At 41.5% G+C, this 26427-nt stretch overlaps 1 protein-coding gene across 1 annotated transcript in view; it reads right to left on the minus strand.

The window, feature by feature from the left end:
* The window catches only part of PEPD (peptidase D), a 150905-nt gene that overhangs the window by 92712 nt on the left and 31766 nt on the right, over positions 1-26427 (minus strand). Inside the window, exons 7-9 of the mRNA XM_057374271.1 lie at positions 17795-17839; positions 11440-11515; positions 9997-10043 (exon numbers count right to left, since the gene is read on the minus strand). Coding sequence (XP_057230254.1) covers positions 9997-10043; positions 11440-11515; positions 17795-17839 — 168 coding nt within the window. The remainder of the gene's footprint in view (positions 1-9996; positions 10044-11439; positions 11516-17794; positions 17840-26427) is intronic.

Consider the following 26427-nt stretch of genomic DNA (forward strand, 5'->3'; position numbering starts at 1 on the left):
CTACAGGATGGGGAAACCAACTCTTGAACATRGTCGCAATTTCCAGCCCAAACACGTATTAATAATAGACATGTCCTTATTCCTTCAAACACACAATGAAGAAAAATAAAYAATCCTGGAGAGTTGACCCAGTGTAATGAATTACACCCAGCATAAAACCTTCCATTACAGAGCAAATCTAGCAGTTAGACAGGCAAATTTATAAATTAATAAATTAATTAATAAATATTAATAAATCCCACATAATATGCTAAACTTCACACAGTCCCAACACAGTTACACTGTGCACCCAAACAACTATACACAGTTTTTGAAAAATTATCTGCTAACCAGAAAAAGAAGAATGCTCACCCACCTCTGCCACTCAGTACTGACCAAGAGGACATAGCAGATTTATTCTGAAATAAGAAAGAGCAGAAATCCMATTCAATACTCCTGAAGGATATGGCCCTGTACAAGAGGTTTGTACCACATGAGAAGTGACACCAAGTGTACCTTACTCTAACAGATTAATTTGTGGACCCTTCACATATTTCATTAGTTCAATTAAATACACACGTTTCAACAGACAAATTGGGAGCCTCAAAGTCAGCTGTCAGCAAAGCTCTTTGTATCGCTCCCTTGCCAAGACTGTCTCAYGGTTCAATTTGACTTCAGCAAGAAWCATCACCTCTTCTGTCTAATGYGATTCAGATTCCTCTCCAGTCCTAAAATTTTCCATCCCTTCTGTCTGCTTACCAGAGGAAGTGTCCTGCCAGACCTGCTGTTTGTGAACAAAGGATGACTGGTGGGTGAGTGATGGTCAGCGGTCATCTTGGGCAGAGTGACCATGAAATGTTTGAATTTGCTATACTGGGCAAAGAAAGGAAGGACATCAGCAGAATTCCCATCTTGGATTTACAGCAAGCAGACTTTGGCCTGTTTAGGGYATTGATAGACAGCCCTTTAGGAGTCAGTCCTGAAGGACAGAGGCATCCAGGAAGGCTGGATCTGCTTTAAAAAGGAACTTTTAAATATTCAGAGGCAGGCTGTCTCCAYGTGTAGGAACACAAGTCACTGGGAAAAAGACCAGCCTAGTTAAACAGAACTTAGGCAGGAGATTAGGGAAAAGCGGAATCTATCACTTCTGGAAGAGGTGTCAGATAACTTGGGAGGACAACAAGGATGACATGAGGTCATGTAGGGGAAGATCAGAAAAGTCAAAGCCCAACCAGAACTTGATTTGACTGCTACAGTTAAAGACAACAAAAAAGTTTCTTTCAAAACATTGTCAGCAAAAGAAGAGTGAAGAGTATCTCCATCATTTTTTGAATGCAGGAGGGTAGTGCAGTGACATGGGATAAGGAAAAGGCAGCAGTACTGAATGCCTTCTTTGYCTCAGTCTTCAATATCAGGACAAGTTGTCCTCAGTATACCCAGCTCCCAGAMCAGCAAGCTGGTGACAGGGCAATGAGTGAAGTCCCCATAATCCAGGAGGTGGTKAGTGACTGCTCTGCCAATWRRMMMYYMMMARKYYWWKGGSCCYKRMYKGRWTYMMCCCCSRRKKGSMAAARRAMMRGSCMAAMCMMYYYKSMWYCYYYWMCMRSMRKYCYGGTWAACTGGAGAAATTCCAGCTGGGTGGAAAGTAGCAAATGTAACACCCATCTACAAGAAGTGTTGGAAGGCTGATCTGTGGAACTCAAGGCCTATCAGCCTCACCTCAGCTCTAGGCAAAGTTGTGGAGCACATCCTCCTGAGTGCCATCACACAGCACATGCAGGACRCCAGGAKATCCAGCCYAGCCAATATGGATTTATAGAAAGCAGCTTGTGCTTSATCAACCTGATCTTCTCCTATGACAAAGTGACCCACTTAGCAGATGAGGGGAAGGCCATGGATGTGTCTGTCTAGACTTCAGTAAAGCATTTGACACTGTCTCTCCAGCATTCTCCTGGAGAAACTGGCTGCTTGTGGTTTAGATGGGTGGACTTTGATAAAACACTGGCTGACAGCCAGGCCCAGAGAGTTGTGGTGAATGAAGCTAAATCCAGCTGAGGCCAGTTGCTAATGGCATTTCCCAGGCCTCAGTTTTGTGGTTGGTCCTGTTTAACATCTTTATTGATCATCTGGATGTGGGGATTGTGCATCCTCAGTAAATTTTCAAACTCCCAGTAGAGTGGGAGTGTGATCTGCTGGAGGACGGAAAGGCTCTGCAGTGACATTGGGACAGACTCCAATGGGCTGAGGACAATGGCGTGGGGCTCCACAAGGCCAAGTGCCACGYCCTGCACYTGGGTCACAGCAAATCCCTGCAGCTCCAGGCTGGGGCAGGAGTAGCTTGAAAGCTGTTCAGCACAGAGGGACTGAGGGTGCTGGTTGGCACCTGGGTCACTACTGGCACTGTGTGCCCAGGTGGCCAAGAAGGCCAATGGCCCCTGGTCTGCATCAGCACCAGTGTGGGCAGCAGGACYGGGGCAGGGATTGYCCCTCTGTGCTGGGCACTGCTGAGGYYACACCTCGAGTGCTGTGTCCAGCTCTGGGCCYCTCATGTGAAAAAGGACACTGAGGGGCTGCAGTGTGTCYRGAGAAGGGCARCAAGGCTCATGAAGGGTCCAAAGAACRTCTTAACAGSAGCAGCCGAGGGAGCTGGTTTGTGCAGTCTGGAGGAGGCTCACAAGGGACCTCATGGCTCCCTCCAGCTCCCTGACAGGAGGGTGCAATGAGGTGGGGCTGGTCTCTGCTCTGTCTGCAAGTGAGAACCAGAGGAAACCATCTCAGGCTGAGACAGGGGAGACTCAGATCAGAAAGAAAATGTGTCACTGTTGGGGTGGTCAGGCCTTGGAACAGTTTGCTCAGGGAAGAGGCAGTCACCAGCCCTGGAGGTGACTAAGGGGAAGCTGGACCTGGCACTGGAAAACGCTTTAGTGGTGTAAGGTTTACAGGGGTAGTGTTGGGTTGATGGCTGGACTTGATCTGAAAGACCTCTTCCAGCCTGACTCTATGATTACATATTGTCCTGTAATGACAACCCTGATCCTGCATTTTCAATACTGCTGACTGCCCACAGTCAAAAATCTACCACCTCCCAAAAGAGTACACGGTTGTGCACAATTCATCCCCTGGAGAGATCATGCAACAACAGAAAACCAAACAAAAATCAAAGAAACAAAAGAACCATTATAATGGACATTAGAAACACTGCTTAAAGAGCTGGAAGGTGGCACTTGCACATTATGATTATGGAGATACTCTAAGAATAAATTTGGAAAAAAATGTATGCAGTGGGCATGCCAGCAGCAAGGAACAAAATCTGCTCTTTTTTTTCATGTGTGTAAAATAGGTTAAATTTTCAGGTCAGTGTGTGATATCATTACAATAATGGACAGTCTTGGTAATCTACCCTTCAAGTTAAGCTTCTGGTCTCTGATCATGATCTCAAGCAATTCTATTTATCAAAAGATGGCCAACACACACAAAGCTCTCATCTCTGCTTCATCAGTAATTAGCAAAAATTACTGAGCTAAAGCTTACAATGCAGATAAAGCCTCACATATGGTAGAATCTTTACTTTTGACTTGTCTAAACAAGCATAAACAAAATCCACAGTAAATAATAATCAGTTCAGCCTGCTGCCTTTTACAGTGAGTTTCATTTCACATATCTCCAATCTTAGCTTATCATTAGCAAAGTAAATTAGTTTACTATCTCAATGCCACACTAGGTACAAGAAAAACTGAGATCATTGCTAATTTGAGAAGAAAGCTTGCTCTTCTTTTAATATAGTAACAGTCACAGTAGTGACTAATAGTAATAGTCACTGTAGAAAACATCTGTTGAAATTATTAATGCTTGCAATTTTCAATCAGTTACAAAATTAAAATAAAAATTTTACCACTTTTTTTATTTCCAAGAAGATAATAAATGGATCATTATGAATTATAACATTTACTGTATTACTAACCCTGTAAGGACATACAGTGACACAGCAGTCAAAGCTCTCTTTCTGAAGGCAACCATTTCCAATATGAGCATGGTAMTTGTTCCTTGGTATCTCTGGGATGATAAAGGGGCTTATTTTAAATCTCTCACATGGTCCAATTTCACAATTTTTTTTAAAAAAAGTAAAAGCCAATTATGTGGAACTTCAATCACAAATCACAAGAGTGACCTGTGCAATTAAACAGTACTTGTGCACCAGGAGGTGACTGAAAGACAGAACATCTGAGCTTCCCCCAGGACCTCCTGCAAAGGGAAAACGCTGAGAGGTTACTGGGAATATACTGAAACTGCTCTGCTCCCTCCCAGCTGCTCATGGAGTCCATCACCAGCCACCATGAACTGACTGGCAAAATGAATCTCCAAGGGTGCAATGCCCCAAGTGGTTTCTAATTCCCACATTTCTCATCTCAGATGGGCAGAGGGGGAGAGCAGGGCAACTGGAAGTGAGTATGTGTYTGCCTCTCCAGTGGATTTACATGTAGAGCAGCTGAGACAGAAGGTTTCCATGCTCACACGTAATCCTCTCAGATTTCTGCTGAGTTGAGTGTGCATACATTTGCAATTGTGCCTCTGTATGTCACAGAAGAGAAACAATGCTCAGGGGTTTCCTAAAGCAATTTTTAAATTTAGATTTATTTAAAGACTATTAACAASCTTACTTGAGTTGGATTAGGAAATGAGTGGTGACAGCCCAATTTAAAACATCAAAGGACCAGCTGCACATAGGGAAGGYAGGCAGGAGGGGAAGGGTGCAGGAAGTGTCTCTCTGAATCCAGTTGCTCTTCCCAGCAAACACATTATACCTGACTTTCCTCTGGGCATTGAACAYCTGAGTTTCAGAAGCTCACTCAAATGAAGCAGTTAGCAGGTACTCAGCATTTATTGTCAGAGCTGTCACTATCAAGCTGCCTACCTGGCCCTGGACGCTGTAGGTCATTCTGTATCACCACTTTCAGAAAGTCCTGGGTGACCCCTGCTGTCCCCAAGGCAGGAACAGACACAAAACCACTGACTCAGCTACWCCTTCCCTGCCAGCCCCAGTGTCTCTGTGTTGAACAGAAGCTCCTGGGCTGCTGTGCAGTGACGATTTCTTGCTAAAAACAGAGATTGTGGCTGATGCACAATCCTTCATTCTTCATCAACCCTTGTGCTAGAACTAGATATGCAGACAAATAAATAWTATCAGGTACAGCATCATCTTACACCAAACCACCACCCAGACAGCAGGCAGGCCTGTCCTATCACACAGGCCTGCAGAATGRAAGAATAACTAATGCACTGCACTGGGATTTTTCAAATGCAGGGAAAGGTAACCTTCTGCCTCTCTCTCTCAGTTTTTCACTTATTTTAAAGTTTTAAAAGTTAACCATTTGCAGCAGCACCCTACATTTAAAAACACATCACCTCTAATTGCAAGGCAGGTTGGGAAATAGAGTAATGGAGTGATGGTCTCTTGTTTAATAAAAATACACAAATACCAGAGAGGATCACGACACAATTSAACACCATTCCTATGACAAAAAGCAACAGTGAAAAATTCCCCTGATTGTTTTTGCCAGCTGCAGTGGGCATTGTTATTTATTATCCATCCATACTTTTGAGAAGGACTTACAAAGGTTATAATTGAGCTTGAATTCTATCCAGCCTCATGAAAAAAAAAAAACTATTTTTGAAGATCATTTTTTGAAGAAGTCAGYGATTTTCTCAAAAACATTCAAAGAACAAAATCATCAGGAAAAGGTAAGTGGTAAACACTGATTAGCTAAAATAGTCAGCATTTCACTAAAAGGAAATACCCAAAGAAAAATAAAATTATTCTGGCTATTTTCTGTTTTTCAGTATGTATGTTTTATTTTCAATTTGTTCCACTGGAGCAAAGGAGAGAAAGAAAAATGAAAGATGAGAGCCATAATCTSTGAGAGAGCTCTCAGATTTCCGCAGATAGATAGTGAAATTTAACACTGACAGATACAACAGAAACTCATCTCGGAGCCCAAGCTCTGCTCTGGAATCAGGGACAGCACTGAAAAGAACAGGGATAAAGAGCTTTTATCAGACTCAACTGTAAGGAGAGGCAAGGTGTAAAAATAGTCTGTGAGGACTGAAAATCAAGAAGAAAAAAATCTCTATAACTGCTTTCTTTCTTGTCATATTATTTTTCAAATTAYTGCCATTATACCGGGGTGGAGTTTTTAGTATCACTGCTACAAAACGCCCACAATTATTTCCCCTCACAATGAAGAATTCTTTCCTAATATCCCATCTAACCCTGSCCTCTGTCAGTTTGAAGCCATTCCCCATTGTCCTGTCAATCAGGCCCTTGTAAAYAGCCTCTCCCCATCTTTCTGGTAGTTCCCTTGAGGTCTTGGAAGGCCACAGTTAGGTTCCCCAAAGCTTCTCCACTCCAGGCTGAACAATCCCAATTCCTTCAGCCTTTCCTCCCAGCAGAGCTGCTCCACACCTCTGCTCATCCTGGTGCCTCCTCCAGCAGCTCCAGCTCCTCCCTGTGCTGGGCCCAGGGCTGGGACAGCTCTGCAGGTGGGGTCTCACCTGAACGGGGCAGGGGGGCAGAATCCCCCAGCCCCTCCCCAGCTGCCCATGTGTCTGCTCTGCACACCAGAGCCTGCCCCCTGCACACCCCCTGCTCCCTGCACATCCCCCTGTCCCTGCACACCTCCAATGCCCCTGCACACCCCCTGCCCCTGCACATCCCCCCTCCCTTGTATACGCTTCCCCTGCCCCCATATACCACCCTACCACTGCACACCCCCCTGCTCCTGCACACCTCCAATGCCTCTGCCCATCCCTCTGTCCCTGCACATCCCCCTGCTCCTGCACATCACCCTGTCGCCTGCACACCCCCCTGCACACCCCCTGTCCCTGCACAACCCCCTGCCACTGCATACAGCCCTTGCTCCTCTGTTTCAAAAGGCTCCACTCTATAGGATCAGGACTCAGGTTTTGGGTASTGGAATCACAATTATTTGCACTGTAAACCCAAGGTGCTCTCATGKTCAGGAGTAGCAGAGGTTTCAGAGACAGCCACAAAATCCAGGGAAGTGCAGGACAAGGCAATGGGTGCCTAGGCACTGCCTGGCATTGTCAGGGCAGTGATAACTACATCACCATTTAAGGAACTCAGGATTGTGCACACACTCCTGTCACAGTGATACCAAGAGGGTTAATTCAATTGTTACTGTGCCTGTGAAACTTTTAGCAGGAAAACCAGGCATGCTAGGCTGCTTTCAGCAAAGACAGTAGGAAGGTAAGAAGACWTCTGGTTCAAAAATGCTGCGATAAACAAAACTAAGGACTGAATCTCTGAGAGCTTGTGGTGGGATTTATGGTGATATGTAGATTTAATATGCATGTAGCAACTGTATATTACATAAGTAACACTCTTATAGAATCACATAACCACATTAGGTAGGGATCTCCTGCATGCACCTCAGGGCTGAATAAATGATGCCTTCTTTTACAAMAACTTCAGTGTTGCAATCTTATTCCAGTATTTCAGACATTCTGTAACAGCACCTTCAGTGCTATTAAGAAGAGGATAAACCCCCACAAAAACGGGCAATGCATACAAATAGCTGTGTCCAGACCTCTTGATATAGGAAGTTATCCACTTGTTGCCACAGCACACACTTTCACCTCATTCCCCAATCAAACTGACAATTTCAAGTAGCCAYCCCAATCTTTAAAATGTTCTTTTTAATAAAAAGGGAACAAAACAGAAAATGCACGGAAGATTCCACACTTCATTTGGTAAACACTAAGTAGATGAAATCTAGAAACTGATAAACACTGATTGAGAGCAGGTATCTCCACCCCTTTAGAGAACCCTGAAACACATGACTGTAGGTACTAATTAGAACTTACACAAGACATTTTTGTCCATATATGCACTCTTAAACAACTCCRYTGAAATCACAGATTTTATTCACACACTTCTCAAGCTAAAAAGACTTCTCCTACCATTTTGCTGTATTTTTAACAATATATTCACTACAGAACAGTTTCACAGTTAAAAGCCTTTAACTGAAGAAGATTAATTAAACATGAGATAAGCACAAATACTAAACAAACTGCTTCAGAGAAAACCCAGAACCTGACCTGCCAAAAATTACTTTCTATGCAATTACACATGCTGTGAATTATTGTTTGTAGATAATTGCCTTGGCTGTCTCCTTAAAGTCAACCGACCATACATTAAAGTTAAATAATACCAAACCAAAAAAGAAGCCAGGGCTGACTGGAGTTGCAGTTAAATACACTTACTTTTCATATATCTCAACATTAACACATTACTGGTTCAAAATCATTCACCGTGTTTAACGGGATGGACAAAGAAAAGGAAACACTTAGGTCCCATATCTAGCAACAGAAAATTTTAATTGCTTTTGGGATCTCTGCCATTATTCTTCCTAGCAGACAGAAGAAGAGCAGATAGGGTTTACATTTTAAGGACCATTTTCCCCTAAAGGAACAGGTGCAGGGATGAATTCCACCAGTAACAGAAACTGAAGTTCTAATTATAGTCCCAAGGCTGACACTGTAGAGCAGTCTGCCAAGACCTCTTTCATTAGCTAAATAACCTCAAGCTCTTTCAAGAAGTGTAATCCAATAAGATGTATGGAAAAACAGAAGGCAACTGAAAATAGGTAATAGCTGTTTTATTTATTTATTTATTTATTTATAATGGAAAGACACAAATAATCTTTTCAAAAGGTTGATGTGTATGGAAGGAGCTATCCAGGGAAGAATGAAAGTTCTGGAGCAAAAAGGCAATACATCTTGTAGACTTACATATGAGCGCTTTTATATTTGTTGTATGACACTTAAATCATACTGCCAGGATCATAATATTTAAAAGCACCTGAGAACAAATTCTGCTCCATTGAAATTTTTGATTGCTAGTGACTTTCAGAGYCAAAATTTCACTATCAGCATAAACAGTATGGGCAGTGAGTAAAATGAACATAAAGTACACAAATAAGGTTAAATACAGAATGTCATATTTTTTTCCTGGTTACCTGGTGGTATATATAAATGCAATTTGAAGCACAAATTATAGGCATGTGCCTACTGTATCTGCAGAAATTTAAACTGCTTAAATCTAACATTGGTTTCTCCATATTGCATATGTTCTAAGGGCATTATTTGTCTTTTCAGCTAMCTTGAAATCCTAATGACAAATACTGTGTTCTCTTTATATTCCCTTCGCTGGATGCTGTGCTAGCTTGCTTACAAACCTTTATGAAATTACTGCCAAGAAACAACAATAACTGAGATATGACTGCTATTTGCTATTTCTTCATCATACAAATACTTTGAAAATCGAAAATACTGTGTGCAAGCTAAAAATAAATGGACTTGATGCTCAAAACTGTATTTTATAAGATAAATGCTGATGATCTAATGTAAATATTGATTCAAGAGAGGAGGCAATGTTTTCCTTAGATCTGGACACATCATTACTGTATCAGTTACAACCAGCCAAACCTCTCATGGATGCTGTACAGCACATTCTTTTCAACATAAGAGRTATCTGCTGCTTTCTTACTGGCTTCTCAGCAGCTGCAGAACACCCATGACAGGTGTGARCTGGGCTCCATGGACAGGCTAAGAACAGGTACTGATGGCTTGCAATTGCAGGCAAAAGCTAAGGAAACACAGCCCATAAGACTCTCAAACACCCACACATGCAATGTTCAACCATAAACACCATTTCATTGGATGGCTTTAAACAATGAAAACAGATATTTCATAATGCTTCTCTAGGAAGAGAGATATGCTACACTTAACCAAAAAATAATCACCTCTCATCAAATGCATTTTTGAAATGGATGAAGTACCACCTCAAAATAATAAAATAATGCTTACAATGGCCTTCAAACAGCAATGAGCTCTGAGTCTCAACTGAATCCAGGCTACTACACTGTCTAAGCTATTGCTTTTCCCCATAATACAGAGAGACATTTTCCTTTTTATTATAATTACTGTAAGAACTCTTACCTCTCCAGCTGGTATTCTTTCATTCCTACTTTTACGGCCTTCATTACCTGTAAGATACATATTAGCATGGGACAATCATAGCAGGAGGGAATCTCATATTTATAAATTTATGACTTATGACTATCTCCAGGGAAACCTATATTAYAAAAATACCGTTTGTACTTAATTTAAATTTACTTTACCTGTAAATTTACATTTACATTACATCAGTACATGCATTTTAAGAATACACTGAAATCAAACTCATTTTAATCTTTAAAAATGCTTGGAGTCTCAGTCAACAAAGCAAGTTTAATTGCCAAACTACTGTATCATAATGAAGTGCAGCTCATCAAAATACCAATGTTTAATTGTGAAAGCTCTGGTGAACATGGCAGCAAGTCCTTTTGTTCTACTCTAGCAAAACAAAGCTATGAACTGGATTTAMTACAATGGGAGAGTCTCTTTTATACTTTGCAATCTGAATCAACAGAAAACTACAAGAGTTAACACCGGTTTTCAATTCATAAATCTGATCCTTGTTCTCAGATTTTCTAAGAAAGTTTTATTCCTTTGCGTGTCCCTATATTATAGAAGTTGTAGGCAGCTGCTCTACAGAAAAAAAAATACTCTCAGATCTGATAAGAGTGTTCAAGGATGATGAAGAACCAGGAGAATGAATACTAAATTGTTATCCCTTGAGTTTTCAATTTTACAGTATTACTTTTAAAACATTCTTACTCTTCATAGTTCAGACATTTGAGGAGCAGGAGCCATGACAACAGCTGAGACAGTAAACTCATCAGCTTTTACCTAAGCTCCCCCTGGTCATCACCACTCTCAGTACTCATGGCATATCTGCATCATCACATGGAGTGACACCCAAGTTAATTTTGTCATCCCCACCAGCAGAGCAGCACAGCTCCCCCTGGTAGAGTGCCAGGTCCAAGCTGAGTAGCCTCACTGAGAGCCTGGACTTGYCATGGTGACAGAATRKCAGGGTTCAGCACTGCCCCAGGGACACACCCAGCTCTGAGGAGCACCCAGAGCAATCCTTTCCCTGTTCTAGACTCTGCACCGAAAAGACTTCCCAGGCCATCAGGATCTGAAGACACTTAACTGCCAGTAAAACTTTTCAGAGCTGCACATGGGCCTGAATAATCTTGATCTTTTCTTCCTCCACCATTACACAGAACATACAGATTGCAAGCAGGTCACCTTCTGCTGAAGCTCCAGCTCTTACCTAAACTCACACTTCATTTCTCACACATCACAAATGCACTAGTGAGTTCAAGGACAATGCAAGGTATATTACTGGGTTGTAATAGGAGGGATATTATCCTCTTATTTCTATCCAGCCTTTCCGTTATTTTATTACTAAGCAATTCTGGGCTGCTGGGGACATTTTCTGAGTACCACTGCTACACTAAGAGTAAAAATTATTAACAGTAAAGGATCCATTACCTCTTTATGAGCTTCACTGGAGATTTTATTGGTGTAGCGCAGAACTTCCAACTCCATGTCTGTCTTAATGACACGRCTTAAAGAGAAGAAGAACAGATAACATGTTAGGCTGCAACTTCACAGTTTAAGAATACGAAATGAAAAAACTCTGAAAATAATATGCATCACCTATAACAAGATTAGATCAAGTACACCTCAAGAGCAAACAGCTATTACAGTATTCATGACAGCAAAGTATTGTTGGCACTGATTCAGCATTAGCAAAACAATCTCACAGAGGGAARTCACAAGAATTTCAAACATCAGCCTGCCCTATTTAATACCTATAAACAAGTGGTTCAACCAACAGATTTTCAACTCATTCCACAATACATTAGGTACAAATCAAAGCATTTCTGCATTTATCGTAACTCTAACAGTACTTCAAATGGAACACTGCTATAAGYATACTTGATTTCCTTTTAAATACAATTTGAAACTATTTGRAATTATTTTGCATAATGAAATTCCCAGAGCTCCAGAATTTCTGTTCAGCACAATCCCAACTCCCACCTAATTTGCAATACCTCAAAGGATGGACAGGGGTTGGTGTGAAAAATGCTATTTTTGTTTGCTATTTAAAAAAACAAACCATAAAATTCAGAAACCACAGCAGCAGTAATTATAGCCATKATGTCCATTSTTTCACATGCTTCTGAAGGAAAATAAAAGACAAAAAACCCAAACCAAACCAAYCCCCTAAAAACCCCATCCTATTCTTTGTGCYTTATGAAATACTGAATTTGTGTGTGTTTATGAGCCTTGATACTCTCTTCTGAACTCATGTCAAATATGCACCATTTAACTCTTCTCTACTACATATATTTCTATCATATTTCAAATAAAAGCAGGTATTCAGTGTGACATAAACAGTAAAGCAGACACAGTTCCATAACCACTATTAAAAACCACATACTCTTCCTACTGCTGCACAAACTGAATTCCTAGTATTTTTTATGCCCATCTCAAAGGCAGCTGTGAAGTACATACCTACTGTTCACAAGGCACAGAACTACATCTATTGAATTGCATGAAAATATTTCAATCATATTTTCGAGCTGCACTCCAGAGCTTGCAGCAGTTACAAAGTTCCATAACTGTGAAACAGCCACCAAGACCCCTCTTTTTATTGTAATATGCTCATCCTCACACTGCTGTAGAAAATTATTTACTGTATTTCTGCTCTGTAGTTTGTTTTAATGGGTCCAGAAACAGGTTTCTTAGCCATCAGTGTGTCTGATGTGAGATTACAGCATTTCCCACAGATGGTGCATTGCTCCAGCACAGCCACTCCTCTTCAAACACAACTCTTCTGGCAAGAGTAAAGGTACCTTTGTAAAATCCTCATATTGATCAAAATGCTTTTACAAACAGAAACACTGTAGAAGGGAAAGGATTGACTTTCTTAGTCAATTGGRATGTGACACAAAATAATCACTATGCAATCGAAAATGAGAAGTACAAGGTTTTAAAATGCACAACCAGTTGAAAAAATTACACTGGAATGGTACAACCTGCTGACCATGAGTGAGGAAACCAACCTCTCTCCTGTCTTTCAGCCAAGACATAAAAAAGAGTGGCTCAGATACATTCCAGTTAGAAGGAGGTAGCAAAGGCTTACAGATTTGYGTTTTTTTTTTTTAAATCCTGTTCCTTGGAAGACTGCATGTGCTTGCAGGGTAATTTAATACTTGTTTGATGTGCCTTTATATTACTTTCAATATACAGTCCATATCCATGATATGCAATTGCCTGAAAAATAGGTTGTTTCATAATTCATTCTTCTAATCTCTTTGTTGGAATATGCCAGTAATACAAGTTAGTAACTGCTCCACAGCAAGTGCAAACAGTATTAGAAAACATTTTCCTTGACCTGGGCATGAGGCTTCAGGGTCAAGGTATTTRTATTAGATCATCACTTCTCAGGTATCTGCTTGAATATAGAATTTTATGCTCAGCCTCAGACTGACTATGCAATGCAACCCCTTCATTTACACAAGGTCAGGCACTGAAATATTTTACAGGAAATATTTAGTCATTCTGAGACCAACAAAAGCAATCACCCAATGCACCCAACAACAGAGGAGAAGAAGGATGTACAATTGTGCCAGGAACAGGATCAACTTCACCCTACACCACACAGCAAAATAGCTCCTGGGCTCCTGTGTTACAGTGGTACTGTTGGCAGAGTTCCCACAGCATGTCTAGGTAGTGGAAAAGTGTGTATTTCACCATCTTCTCACTGCTTTGCTGGTGTAAAAAGCAGCACTCTCCCAAGCCAGCTTTATAGCACTGGTTGGCACTTCAGGGTCGTCTTGCAGCTGACAAGTGTCCACAGTTCTTGTGATGTTTTCCCTCATTTCCAAAAATAAGGGTAGGAAGAAAATCCCACCTTTTTTCATTAATCTCAACTGCAGCATTCTATTAAAAACAGCTCTAGGACCACTTACAGCCTCTGCATAAATTCATTAATATTTTAATATTTTAATGGGAACAAATAATTTCCAGGCTCTGGCTAATGCAACTGCCAAAATGTACAGAATCCACTTGTAAGGCATTCCTCAGATGAGCAGAGGAGCCACTCAGTGCAGTCTAGTTGAAATAGAAGCACAAGTCTCTGACTGTCTGAACTGACGTAAAACTTTCACCTTTTTTTCTCTTCATTTCACCAGTGCAAAACCATCTATTCTTCCTCCTTCTCCTTTTATACACATTTTCTGCTTTTAGTTTCACTTGGCCATACAAGCAGCTGGTTTTTCACACTTGTCAGTCATCCAACAGGAGAGAAACTTTATTATAAACAAGCATCATTTCAGTCCTGAAATTACATTTGGGCATTTTAAATGTCTGGATGCCAAATTACATGCACGACCTAAACAAGTGGTCAAGAGCATACAGAACTTGAGGCAATTAGGAGGCTGAAACTCACATAACTCAACTGTATTTTCCTAAACCTCCTCAAAGATGCACAGAATGCTTCYCTATGTGCATTCTGCAGCTCTGATAATGCTGACAGGAGTATTTGTTTCCAGTTATGAGATCAGTGTTTCATCAACTGGCTTGCTTTGCTGGTTTTTAATACATGTGTGCAACCTTAATGCCTCCCTTTCCATATGTGGAATACACCTGAGAATGTCCATTCCTCCTTTTCTTTCTGGAAATATTACATTTACAGACCACTTAAGCAGCAAAAATGATGCCTGCAGACACAGACTTCACAGTCCTGCATTGTCTTGACCCTTTCTCACCTCCGCTGTTACCTTTCCACGTTTTACTTASAGAAAGTTCTCTGCCACAGTCTATACATTTACACTCTTCTGCAATGCATAAAAACTTGCCAACTGCATTAGCATCAAAGCCAGCAAACAYAGCAATGCACACATGCAAAGGAGAGGCATCACAGTACAGTTCTGAAAGACAGATGTGTGAACACSAAAGATGTTAATGAGGTTTATAATATAAATTAGAAAAACCTCTGAAACACAAAAAACAAATGCACAGCTTTAAGACATTAACACACACATCACTTTCCACCTAATTACAACTTTCCATCAAAATAAGGCAAAATATGAACATATGAAATCTTCCACATAAAACTATCAAATCCCATTTTCATTGAGATTATAGGAAAATATGGTATATGCAGGCACAAAGAGAGCAGCACATTACTAGATGCTTACTTTAGCACTACTACAATGAAGATAGACACTGGCAGAATATGGGAACAAAAGGCCATTTGGCTAAGTGGTGTCAAAAAAACTCCTTCTAACTACTAAGGAGATAACTTGGACAAGTTTGAATTTTTTCTTCTGTTAGATGAAGTTTTCTTTTTACAACACTGAAATCAATACTTGGCATATTCATTCACTTACCAAATTTGAAGTTCAAGCCTTTAAACTTAAAATTAAAGTTTCRAAATTTGTTTGGAAATACACTTGCTCAATAAAATGAAAAAAACCCTAAAAAAACCCCACCATCTGCAAATCGCAGAAATCCAGGGTAAGGTTGGGTTTTTCTATGTTTTATCCTTAAGTTCCATATCAAGTCAGAAAATGCTGGGATCTTCAAAAAGAAGGGAGGCAACAGATCTTTAACCACAAATGCTTTGYCCCTTATCAGTATTGAATCTTCTTTTCTGCATTGTACTAGGACTGCATAATACTAGAGTTGCCTTTTGTAGTTCACAGTTCTCCCTGGCTGGTTCAGAAATTTCATCTCTTGTGGCATAGAGCAAAGTTTTTCTGACAAGTATCATGTAAAACACAGCAGTTCAGAGCTTGCCAAATCTGAAATGAAATGCATCCCTGCAATATGATTGAAAGGATGCAACTTCCTACCCCAGAATATAACCCAAAAGAATTCATCTTCCTAAAAGAAAAATTCTCTTAATTCTAAAAATATTGCTTTCCAAAGAAACTTTATTGGCCAGTAACTTGACATTCCAAGGAGTTTTCTATTTTAGTAAGATTTAATATACATAACCTGTCATTCATATACTGATTTCACCAGACACTTTAACCCCAACAACAGTCTTTAACATATTTCTGACTTGAARTGAAAGCCACTGAACTCAATAAAACTTTTAAAACATTTCTGAATGCAAATCTGTACTTTCTCTTCACTTAGAATTCCCTTTCCTTTGCTTGCATACCAAGCATCCCTCTTGAGGCTGCAGGGAGAACTAAATCAGAATTCCAGGCTGCCACTCACAATTCTCTGAAGAGATGATTCTTTCTACCACAGCTCCAAGTGCTGCATTTCTACTGCCTCAATGCTCCAACTCTCAGCACAACCTCCAGGGCATGGAGCTCATGTTTGTCCATACCTGAGCTTCCTTAAGAAGATTAAACACCCTTCAATTGAAACCACAGAGGAGAAAAGCTTATCAGGTTACACTTTGCTAAGGTGGATGAAAACAGCCTGAAAGCTACCTTGGGAAAATGTCTGTAGCCCTTCTCCAAAGCCTTCTGCAGCTAAAATTACCATCTCTGTCCCTGTTATCCTGCTGTGTCTACAGAGCAAAGCTTGGAAGTCAGACAGGGGCCTCTCCAAATCCTCTTCCTCACCCCTCTTAAATTCAGAAATCAAGCCTATAGCATAACTTCTCTGTTCAGGAAAAGGAAGGGTGCAAATTCTAGAAAGGCTGAATAGACAAGATCTAAAAATTAATACCCTAARCCTTCTGTGTTAAAAGCCTTACACTCATCAGCAGGTGCAATGAGTCCACTGCTGCACCCCTCCAGACCCCTCCACAAGTCAGGGATGCACAATGTCTATACAAAGCCTCCCTGCTTCCCACTTTCCTTTTACAACTTTATGTCATGCCAAGCAATGAAAAATATCTGCAACAACAGATATGCAGCCTTTTAAAAATTCTACATGTTCTGAAATCACTCTGATGTTCAAACAACATCTCCACAGTTTTCAAGCTGGCTATTAGCTGTAGATGAAGACAGCAGAAGATGGTTCTCAGCATATGTGTTGAAAATAAACAATAAAAAGCATAACAWGTAGTAGCATGTAATACAAAATGCTTCAACAGTGGTAGTCAGAGGGTACATCTGCCTTTTGTATTTTAAGATGTTAAGCTTATCTGYCTTAACCAAGGATTTGCTTCCTCATTTCTAGATTAATATACAAAAAAAGCTTAGATAAAAACCTAGTTCATTAAAAATCCACTATGTTCTTTCTTCAGTAATTTTCTAAATGGAAAACTAGACAGCCTTAGTTATGGAGCAATCCTGTGGACAAAGTTAGCAATGCTGAYCAAATGAGGAAAGCTAGTAAAATGGAGTAGCTTTGCACCTAGCCACACTCTCTAGTTTGTTTGCTTCAGAGATGCTACTGCAGAATTCCCCAAGAATTACAAAGTACAATTATATGAACAATAATTCAACCAAATAAAGGCTGTTAAAATAAATCCTGGAGAAGTAATAACACCTGATTAAATACTACCTGTTTAGACAGAGTTTTGATCTACATTTGATTTCTCTTGCAARAATATAAATTATGGTGCTTTTCCCATTCATACAAATTCGTATTTACACAAATATGACTTAACCCCTAACACATCCTACAGACGTGTATCCAGACATAATGCTTAAGAAGTGTTACATAAATTCTTTCATTTTCAATGCTGTTATCTAGCCCTATTTTTACTTTTGTATATTATTTCCACTCCATAGCATGAAATCAACTTAAAATTAAAACTCCTATAGTAAAGTAGGAGGGTTCCTCTGAGGGAATCTCTCTGAAGCAATGGTACMGTATAAGCATATTCAACAATACTCAAAGAGAAATGTTGCACATTACTCACCATTCTGCAATTTCAGGATGAAGGATTTTATTGTTCACATTAAATCTGAAAGAACACAAAGACACTAATATTAAAAAGCAGCCAGACACAACAGCAGAGACTGGCTACATATTTACATTTTTTTAAACTATGTCTTCTCTGAGGAAGTAAAGTGAAAACAAGAATTGTATGGGAATTCAACAGAGAACCCAGTGAGAAGAATGCATTCCATTTTGAAATACATGASACTAAACAAGATACACAATTTTAAGGTACAGAACTCTGTGTAACAGTGTGTTTGATACACGCTTCTTAAGCCTCTTTTGACAAAGATAAAATGTTAGGTTATCAGTTCACTGCTATGAGTGTGGGGTGGACCACATCRACCTCCAGACGTTCCTTCCAAATTAGTCTGTGATTTTTTCGTTGCTCCTCAAACACCTGTCAAAGAAATTAAATGTGTTGAATTGAAGATTTCATCCTTTGTTTTATGCCTTCCAACTTTTGTGTGCACAGAAGGTGGTCATCTGATAAACAAGCTTGTTTAGAGGACTGTGAAAAGGAAAATGATCTCTCCATGTCTTTTTCAATTTACAGAAGAGGCAAAGCAGAAGCTTCCAACTCGCCTTGGCCTCTAACACTTCAGYATTTTGCTGTTTATTTTCTACATTAGCAATTCATGTATTCTTGAAATGATTTTCAGACTCTAAACAATAACATTACAGTGGTCAATCGAGCAAGAAGCTGAGTAATTARGTAGAACACAAATGGATTTTCAAGCATTGTTAAAGTGGTTTTTTTTCTTACAATTTACATGCCTAAGGAGTATTCTGCATCAAAGATATTTTTGTTTGCTCAGGACCACTGGCTCTTCAGTTAGGGCATTTAAAAGATTTAGTGCTACAAAGCTTCCAACAGTTCTTCAAAAGAATGTTGCAATGCAACATTCCCACATTTTTGAAAGAAAAATTATATCTATTGGATGGTTATTAACCATCCTTTATACCACCAAAGGGATAAATGAAATCACAAATCCAATTAAAAAAAAAACTACTTAGAAGTCATTTCTAATTGTATAAGGGTCTTCCTGCATTCTGAGAAAGCAGAAAAAAACTTTGTGTTTCTCTTTTTCGAAAACAGATGCTCATAAATTTATAAAATCTTAATAAGGAGAAGGTAAATAGCTCTGTATTCCTACTCATCATAACATTCAACAAGGACAACCTATATGGTGTTCAATATTATGGTACTAATGAGAAATCACTGTAAAAACAACTCAATACAAAAAGCCATCAGTCACAGAACAATTCAACACTATAGAATAAAACTGGTCACTTGGAAACATGAAAGTATCAAAAGAGCATGTTTTCAATTTAATCATCACCATCTCAAAAATTATCACATAAGTACACCAATGCAAAAATAATTTTAGAATGGGACAGTTAAATACATATTTATAAAGAAGAAGATGTATAAATGAACCAGTAAAATCAGTGCATGAAAATTCTAACAACCCAAAAGCCTGAGCTCCCTGTGTGGCTGGAGAGCACTCAAACGGATACCACCACAGAAAACCAAGACACAGAATTATGCTGCAGCTGTAACAACAGACACAAAACTTTTCAATAATCTCATCAGTATGTCTGACAGAAAACARATCAGTGAAGGTAAATGTAAGGAGATAGTGCAGCACCAGTGTGTCCAATGCCAGCTCTATGTAAGTAAGAGTAAACTACGGTTATTGTGAGGTAACAGAAGAAATAAAGGACAGGGAAGAGCAGTTACAGAAGGCAGCTGACTTTGACTCTGAAAATCCACATCTTGAAAAACTGATATGATCACTTTAATTACAACCACAAATGGATGACATCAAAAGCAAATCAAATCAGCCAAACATGAACCTCATAAAAGAAGACTGTCTCACCTGAGCATTCAAAAAAGGGAGAATATTATACACTGCTGTAGTCTTACAGCAGATCACTCTTTCAGAAAATCCATTTCAACTGCAGGCCCCAGATTTTATCTTTCCTGGCCAAAAAGGCTTTCTTGAACTGTCTTTGTGCTGTCAGACTCCAASTCTTACTTACTGGCTGGGACTACCTACTATGTAGCAGCACCTTAAAATTCTGGCTGCTGTCAATTGGGGAGGCTCATTAAACAAACACATAGAGGCAGCAGGATTGAATGAGGAGGGTGCTGGTGATGGAGAAGAGCCTGAAATACACCTGAAAGACAGACTTTCTGATGCAATGCCAACTAGAAAACAAGGTGTTAGACCTCTGGGACACAGCATCAATATATGTGCACAGGTTAATAGATTGTAAGCCACTTTCTCAAGGAAGTCAAAGATTAAGGACAGAACTGTCTCAGCTCCACTCATGGAAGCTGTGGGTCTTGTGGGAGTGGCCACAACTGTTTATAACTTCGAAGTGAGACTTCAAAGGCTTATGACTCAAATTATGTGTCACTTTGGTTACTGTTGTAATTTAGGAATGGTATTCTCCAACTTAGTGCTATCACTAAAACCAGGCCTTTGCTGCCACTCGCTTTACCATTCCCCCTCCAACTGGAAGCGCAAAATGCAAAGACCATGGGTTGAGATAAGACAAATTKACTGGAAACATCARTGAGATAAGGAAACTTACAGTAACAGCAACAATATTAGTAACAAAAGGCATAAGACGAAGAACTTACACAGAAAAGAACCCAACAATAAACAAAACACCAGACTGTTCTCCCCAGAATGTTTCTCCATGGGAAGGAATGCCTTTCTCCAAAGTGAGAAAGAGTCCCTTCCTCCCAGCCCCAGAAATGACATGAAGTGGTATAAACAACATCTGGGTTTATGAATATGGGTTTTATGAATCCTAGATTGTCATTCAGGTCAGGAGAGTTGATGCGCTGCCTGCTGGTTGCTGCACCAGGACTGCCATCTGAGTAACCCACACTCACYGTCCCTGGTAGTTATGGCACACATTGAACTTGGCATTCTGCAACTAATATACTATTCAACATTACAGACTGTTCTCACCCAAAAATCAAATCCCCTTGAGGGGCCCATTGTRTTTCCCCATCCCTCTGCATCACCCCCGGGGTGCCCCCACGTCCCTGAGCAAAAACAATCCCACACATGGGTTTGCCTTTGCCTGAGGCAGGATGAATCCACATTGCCCTCCCTAACACATTTCCCATATGCACCACAGGGATTTTATCCCCTGCTACAGTACGTGGAGCTTTTGACTGACCAGGGCCAGCTCGACTGGCAGAGCCTCTAGTGAAAACTAGCCAGGTGGCCTTTGCTGAACATAGATCTCAATGTCCAAAGGGACGCCAGGAYGCCACTCATTGCTTTCAATGCAGTTTTYAACAGTCCATTGTACMATTTGACTTTCCCAARGGCAGGTGTGTGACAGGAAATATGATACAGCCCCTCAATCCCGTGCTCTCTGGCCCAGGTGTCCATGAAGCAATTTCAGAAATTAGTCCCCCTGTCTGACTCAGTTCTTTCTGGGGTACCTTGTCACCACAGGTCTTCTTTTTCAAGGCCCAGGGTTGTGCTCCAGGCAGCAGTGTGGGGCAAAGGACACATCTCCAGCCATTCAGTGGTTGTTTCCATCACTGTCAGCATGCAGTACTTGCCTTGGCAGGACTGGCAGGAGCATGATGTCATCAATTTGCCAGGCCTCCCCATATTTATATTCATATTTCTATTTCTACTTCTATTTCTATTTCCACCATTGTCCCTACACCACAGAAGCTTTACCCATTAGGCTCTGCTTGATCGCAGTCATGGATAACCTGRAGATGGTGTCTGTGGTTAAATCCACCCCTCGATCACAAGCCCATCTGGATGTTGCATCTCTTCCCTGATGACCTGAGGTGTCATGGGCCCATCTATAACTCCCCATTGTGTTGCCAGTCCAGATCCACCTGACACGCTTCAGTCTGGGCAGCCTGATCCATCTGTCATTGCCATGTCCTTCTGCAGCCCCACACCAAGGGCTCAGACAGCCACGTTCTCCACCCAGGCTGTGATGTCTTGCCACAATTCAGCAGCCCTGATGGGTTCCTTCTGTGCTGCCAACTGGACTTTTTCCATCAGTCCAGCCACCCCCACAGGGCAATTGCCACTATCCTTGAGTCAGTGTAGAGGTAGTGGTGGCCATTTCTCTCCTTTGGTGGTATCCAAGGCCATCTGGAGGCTTTCAGCTCTGCAACCTGACTTGATCTACCTTGTCCCTCAAGAGCATCTGTGACTTGTCACGTAGGACTCCACACAGCAGCTGCCCATTTTCAGTGTATCTCTAGGATACAGCAGTGAAGCAATACCACTTTTCCTTTTCTGGTAGCTGATTTTATGGTGGGGCCTCCCCAGCACATCACCTTCTCCTCTTCTTATGATGATAATCTGAAATTTTCACCTTCARGCCACTAYGTRGTAACTTTCAAGATCCCTGGGCARTTGGGGTTTCCTATTCAAGCTTGCTGTGTAATCAGAGTGGCATCAGGGCCASGATGTGTGGAAGGGACGTCTCCTCTATGASCACTGCAGCACGGGCAGTCAGGGTGCCAGAAGGAGCTGTGTTTCAATGCCAATGGATGGGAATTAACAGCAGCCYTTCYGTCTGAGGACTTRCTCACTGGAAACTGCATTTATCCGTGAGGAAATTCCTGTGGTGGTTGTTSCTCCTCTCAATTCCCATACCTAGGCTCCCATCTGGAAACCCACCTGGGTTTCCATCCCACTTCCTCACGTCCTCTCCGTGGCCATGCAGGGAAAGCCACAGGTTACCTCATGGAATGTTTCCTCCCTCTCRAGTATGGGAGCACTTGCTCCCAATACCAGGGACTTGTCTGTACTGGCAGGGCATGGGACACTTCTTTAAAYTGGTGGACATRCTTGGGCAGTCTTTTCACAGACTTGATGCAGAACTGTATCAGGGAAGAGACATTTTCTTTATATAGCCAGCATTTGATAACCAAATTATCCACTGATTGTTCTTCTTTGATGACCTCACTGCTAATGAGTTTCCACGCTCAACAGGAACTTGGGCCACATGGCTGTGTACAGTGAATGTCACTTAGGTTTACAGGGGACGACTCATTATTTGAACATTTATGGAGTACCTCCAGCACAGCTAATTCTCTCAGGTACTGGATACCTTGCTCCATGGTGTTCCACTTGTCTTTTTGCACTATTGGACCATCCTTGAGAGAATACCTTTCCCTCATGCTTCACAGAACTGCCTCCAGAGACTGAGCGTTTCTGTTCATTTCCTAATCCCCRTGTCAACGCCACATCCCCAGACAGGGATCCCAGGCTTGCTTCATTCCTTGATTTCATATTGTGGGCCACAACACCCCAGCACTGGAGCAGCTAGGTCACCAGGGGCTCACCCAACTGGCAGCTGGAGCCTTTCTGTGCAGCTCCCAGCTCACTTGGGGATAGGGATCAGGTGATTATCTCTGGCTCTGTCTCTTCCTTCTGTTGTGAGGGCCTCCTTCCTCTTCAGCCCTCACTAAGCAAACGGATTGTCTTGGATTTCTTCTTCTGCATAAGTGMAGCTGCTCCCAGCAAGGGTTGTTGTTCTGGTTCAGCCACAGTTGGAGTGCCCACAGTACCCTTTGCTCAGCTTCTCCTCCTCCTCCCGAGGATGCTGCCTTGTGAAGGGGAGCCTCTGATAAACCATAGCCAGACCTCAGCGTGTTGCATAACTTTGTGTCACTCTGGAACTATGCTGTAGGTTTTGTTTCCTTTCTTGGGGATTTTTTTTCTTTCCCATTTTGTTGCTGGGATACACTAATTGCCAGGTCATCCTTTTGATGGGTGGGCGATTAGTGAAGACAATGGGACCTATGSCCTACCTAAACGATCTGGCTAAGCCCTGGGAGGGGGTGTGTTTTTGTGTGGTGTGGGGTAACTTCACTTCCTTCGATGCTTTGAGGGGGGAAGGAGGTCTACCTGCTGGCTGCTTGGCAGAGAGGTGGCCTGCCCTTTTTCTGCGGAGACCAGCATCTCTGCTCATTGGGTTCCTGTTTGCTGCACTGTGATCTTCTCCCCTGTGCCTTGCCGGTGACCCACTGAGATTCCAACTTCAGGGGGTGAGCTCTGCTGCATCCCATCTCGCAGCCACGGGATTGTGCTCGTCTCTTTGCCGTCCTGGGGTTTCTCGGTGTCCAGAGAAGCACCAAGTTCGGCGTTTCCGCTGTGAGTTTGCAGCGGAACTTTTTCTCCATCCATCTCTGCCATTCTGAGTCCACCATTGGCCACTGGGAGATCTGAACCAGCCGGGACCCGCCCACAGCGCCCCCTGCAGCCGCCGGGGAATCATCGCACCCGCCCTGCCCGGCCGGGAGCCAACAGCGCCCCTGCCGGCTGGGACTGGAACTGCACCAAGGGGGACGCTGTGTCTCTGTAAGGCTGTCACTGGGTTTGTGGTTGGGTTGGTTGTTGCTATTGTTATTGTTACTTGTTTCACCTTGTTATACATATTAGTAAAAACTGTTATTCCCTTTTACCCATATTCTTGCCTGAAAGCCCGTGATTTTCAAAGCTATAATAATGTGGAGGGAAGGGGGACCATATCCACCACTCCAAGGGGGGTCCCTGCCTTCACTGGCAAGCACCTGTCTTTCAAACCAAGACAAACTACCACAGCTGTTTTCTGTCAYGTATTTTATCCCTTTAACAGGGTCCTGTAGCTATTTGGGGGTGAACTTTCAAACCTTTGCAGCAGAATTTCAAAGCTGTCCCATTTTYCTCCACTTCTRTGCCACTCAYGACTATCCACCCTCCAAGCATAACTCTGAAAGACCCTCCTAAAAATGTCTTTCTTGATTCTAAACRTGATGTGGACTGCAGAGGAGGCCCAGCAGACTCAGCAACAAGAACATGCTTTCCTTGGCATGCAGGGGAAATTGAAAATCCTCAAAAGCAATTGTAACAGGCCTGAAGGAGTAAAAGGGGATAAAAAGCTGGGGAAATTCACCCTCCCCTGTTCTTTCTATAAGCCGGGTATGATTATTAATGGACTGCCAAATGTAGCARCTGTGGTAAGGGCAGGAGAGCAACACTGAACACACATCTCAAATGACCCTCACTGCCTTTGATATCATGCCATAAACTGATATCACATAGTATAGCAACAAAGCAAGCCTGATCCCTCTCCCTRCTTTGAAAAAGACCTTTGTGAGGAGCACTTGTAGGAATTTCTACAGGGTGAGGTGCCATACCCATATGGGCAGACCAAATAGCATTTTAACAGACTGAATACAACCAATGCTTAGATCATATTTGTTTCCAACTTGTTCTGGAAAGATCTACTGATATCTCAAACCTTTTGCCACACACAGGGCAGCAATTAAGGCTGTTATAGYTCAGGAATGGAACTCCCCAATTTAGTGCTCCTACTAAAACCACAGGGCCACTTGATTCCCCTCCCTCTCAAAGTGGGAGTACAAAAGGCAAATATTGTGGGTTGAGACAARAATAATTTTCTGGAAACAGCAATGAGACAAGAAAATGAACAATAACARCAACAAAACTAATAAGAAAAGCTGTAAGTTGAAGAAAATATTTACATGGAAAAMCCCCCAACAATTAGCAAAATACTGAAGGGGACAGTTACACCTGCCACATTTCTTTGTGGAAAGGAATGTTTTTCTCCTCCAAAGCAAGAGAGAGGCCCTTTCCCCAGTTCCAGCTCTAACAGGAGATGATATAAAACCACACCTGGATCCTGGCCATGGCCCCTCCAGCTACTGCAAAAAATTAACCATGTCCTGGCCAGAACCAGGACATTTACCAACAAGGCAGACAAACGTACTGCATCCTAAACATTTTTAACCAGTAACTACTGGTTAAACTCAACAGCAAGAGTTTGTACACCAAGCCACCAAGAGGAATACACAAACAGTGTTTAATCCATGCAATTTGTGCACATACTCCTACATAAAATCACCCTACCATGGCCTCCCAGCCAATTTTTGATGTCACTAGACAGTAAACAACTTSCTTTTAACAAAACATGTACTGCCCTAATGTTAAGAGGATTAGGYAGTACAATTTAATTCAACATTTCTCTGCAATTTGCAAATTGGCAACACTTAGATGATGAGATATGTGGTCTTAAGGAAGAAAAATTGGCATTTGATACAGTTGCAATCTGTAACATATTAATGCTCGCACTAAATCAATGCAGAACTAAGAAATACTGCACTTCAAGGCATGTCCAAATTGATTTCACATTCAGTTGTCCTTTCACATGTAAGACAAATTCATTAGTTAAAAAAACCCTAGAAATCTATACCTCTCATATAAAAGAACTATATAATGAGACGTCTTTCTGTCAGTTTAATGAATACACTGTGTGTGTCTACAGCGATAAAAATCTAAAATGTATTCATACACASTATTAGAATTTTCTCCTCTTCTTTAACACAGGGAGTCTTTGTCCTAATAACTGATTTGGCTATGCAATATGAAAAAAGGCCATTTAGATGGCCTTCACTGTCATACCCTGTAGAAGGATCTCTGTTAGGTGAATCTGTTAGACAGGTTCTTATGGGAACGAGGTCATGAATTGCTGTTACTGAGCAACCCAGACTACAAGATAGAGCAGAATGAGATAGGAGAGGATGGGAAAGAGGAGGAC

The sequence above is a fragment of the Malurus melanocephalus genome, unplaced genomic scaffold (genome assembly GCF_030028575.1).
Source record: "Malurus melanocephalus ecotype Western Australia unplaced genomic scaffold, MMel_1.1 scaffold_221, whole genome shotgun sequence".
Lineage (NCBI taxonomy): Eukaryota > Metazoa > Chordata > Aves > Passeriformes > Maluridae > Malurus > Malurus melanocephalus.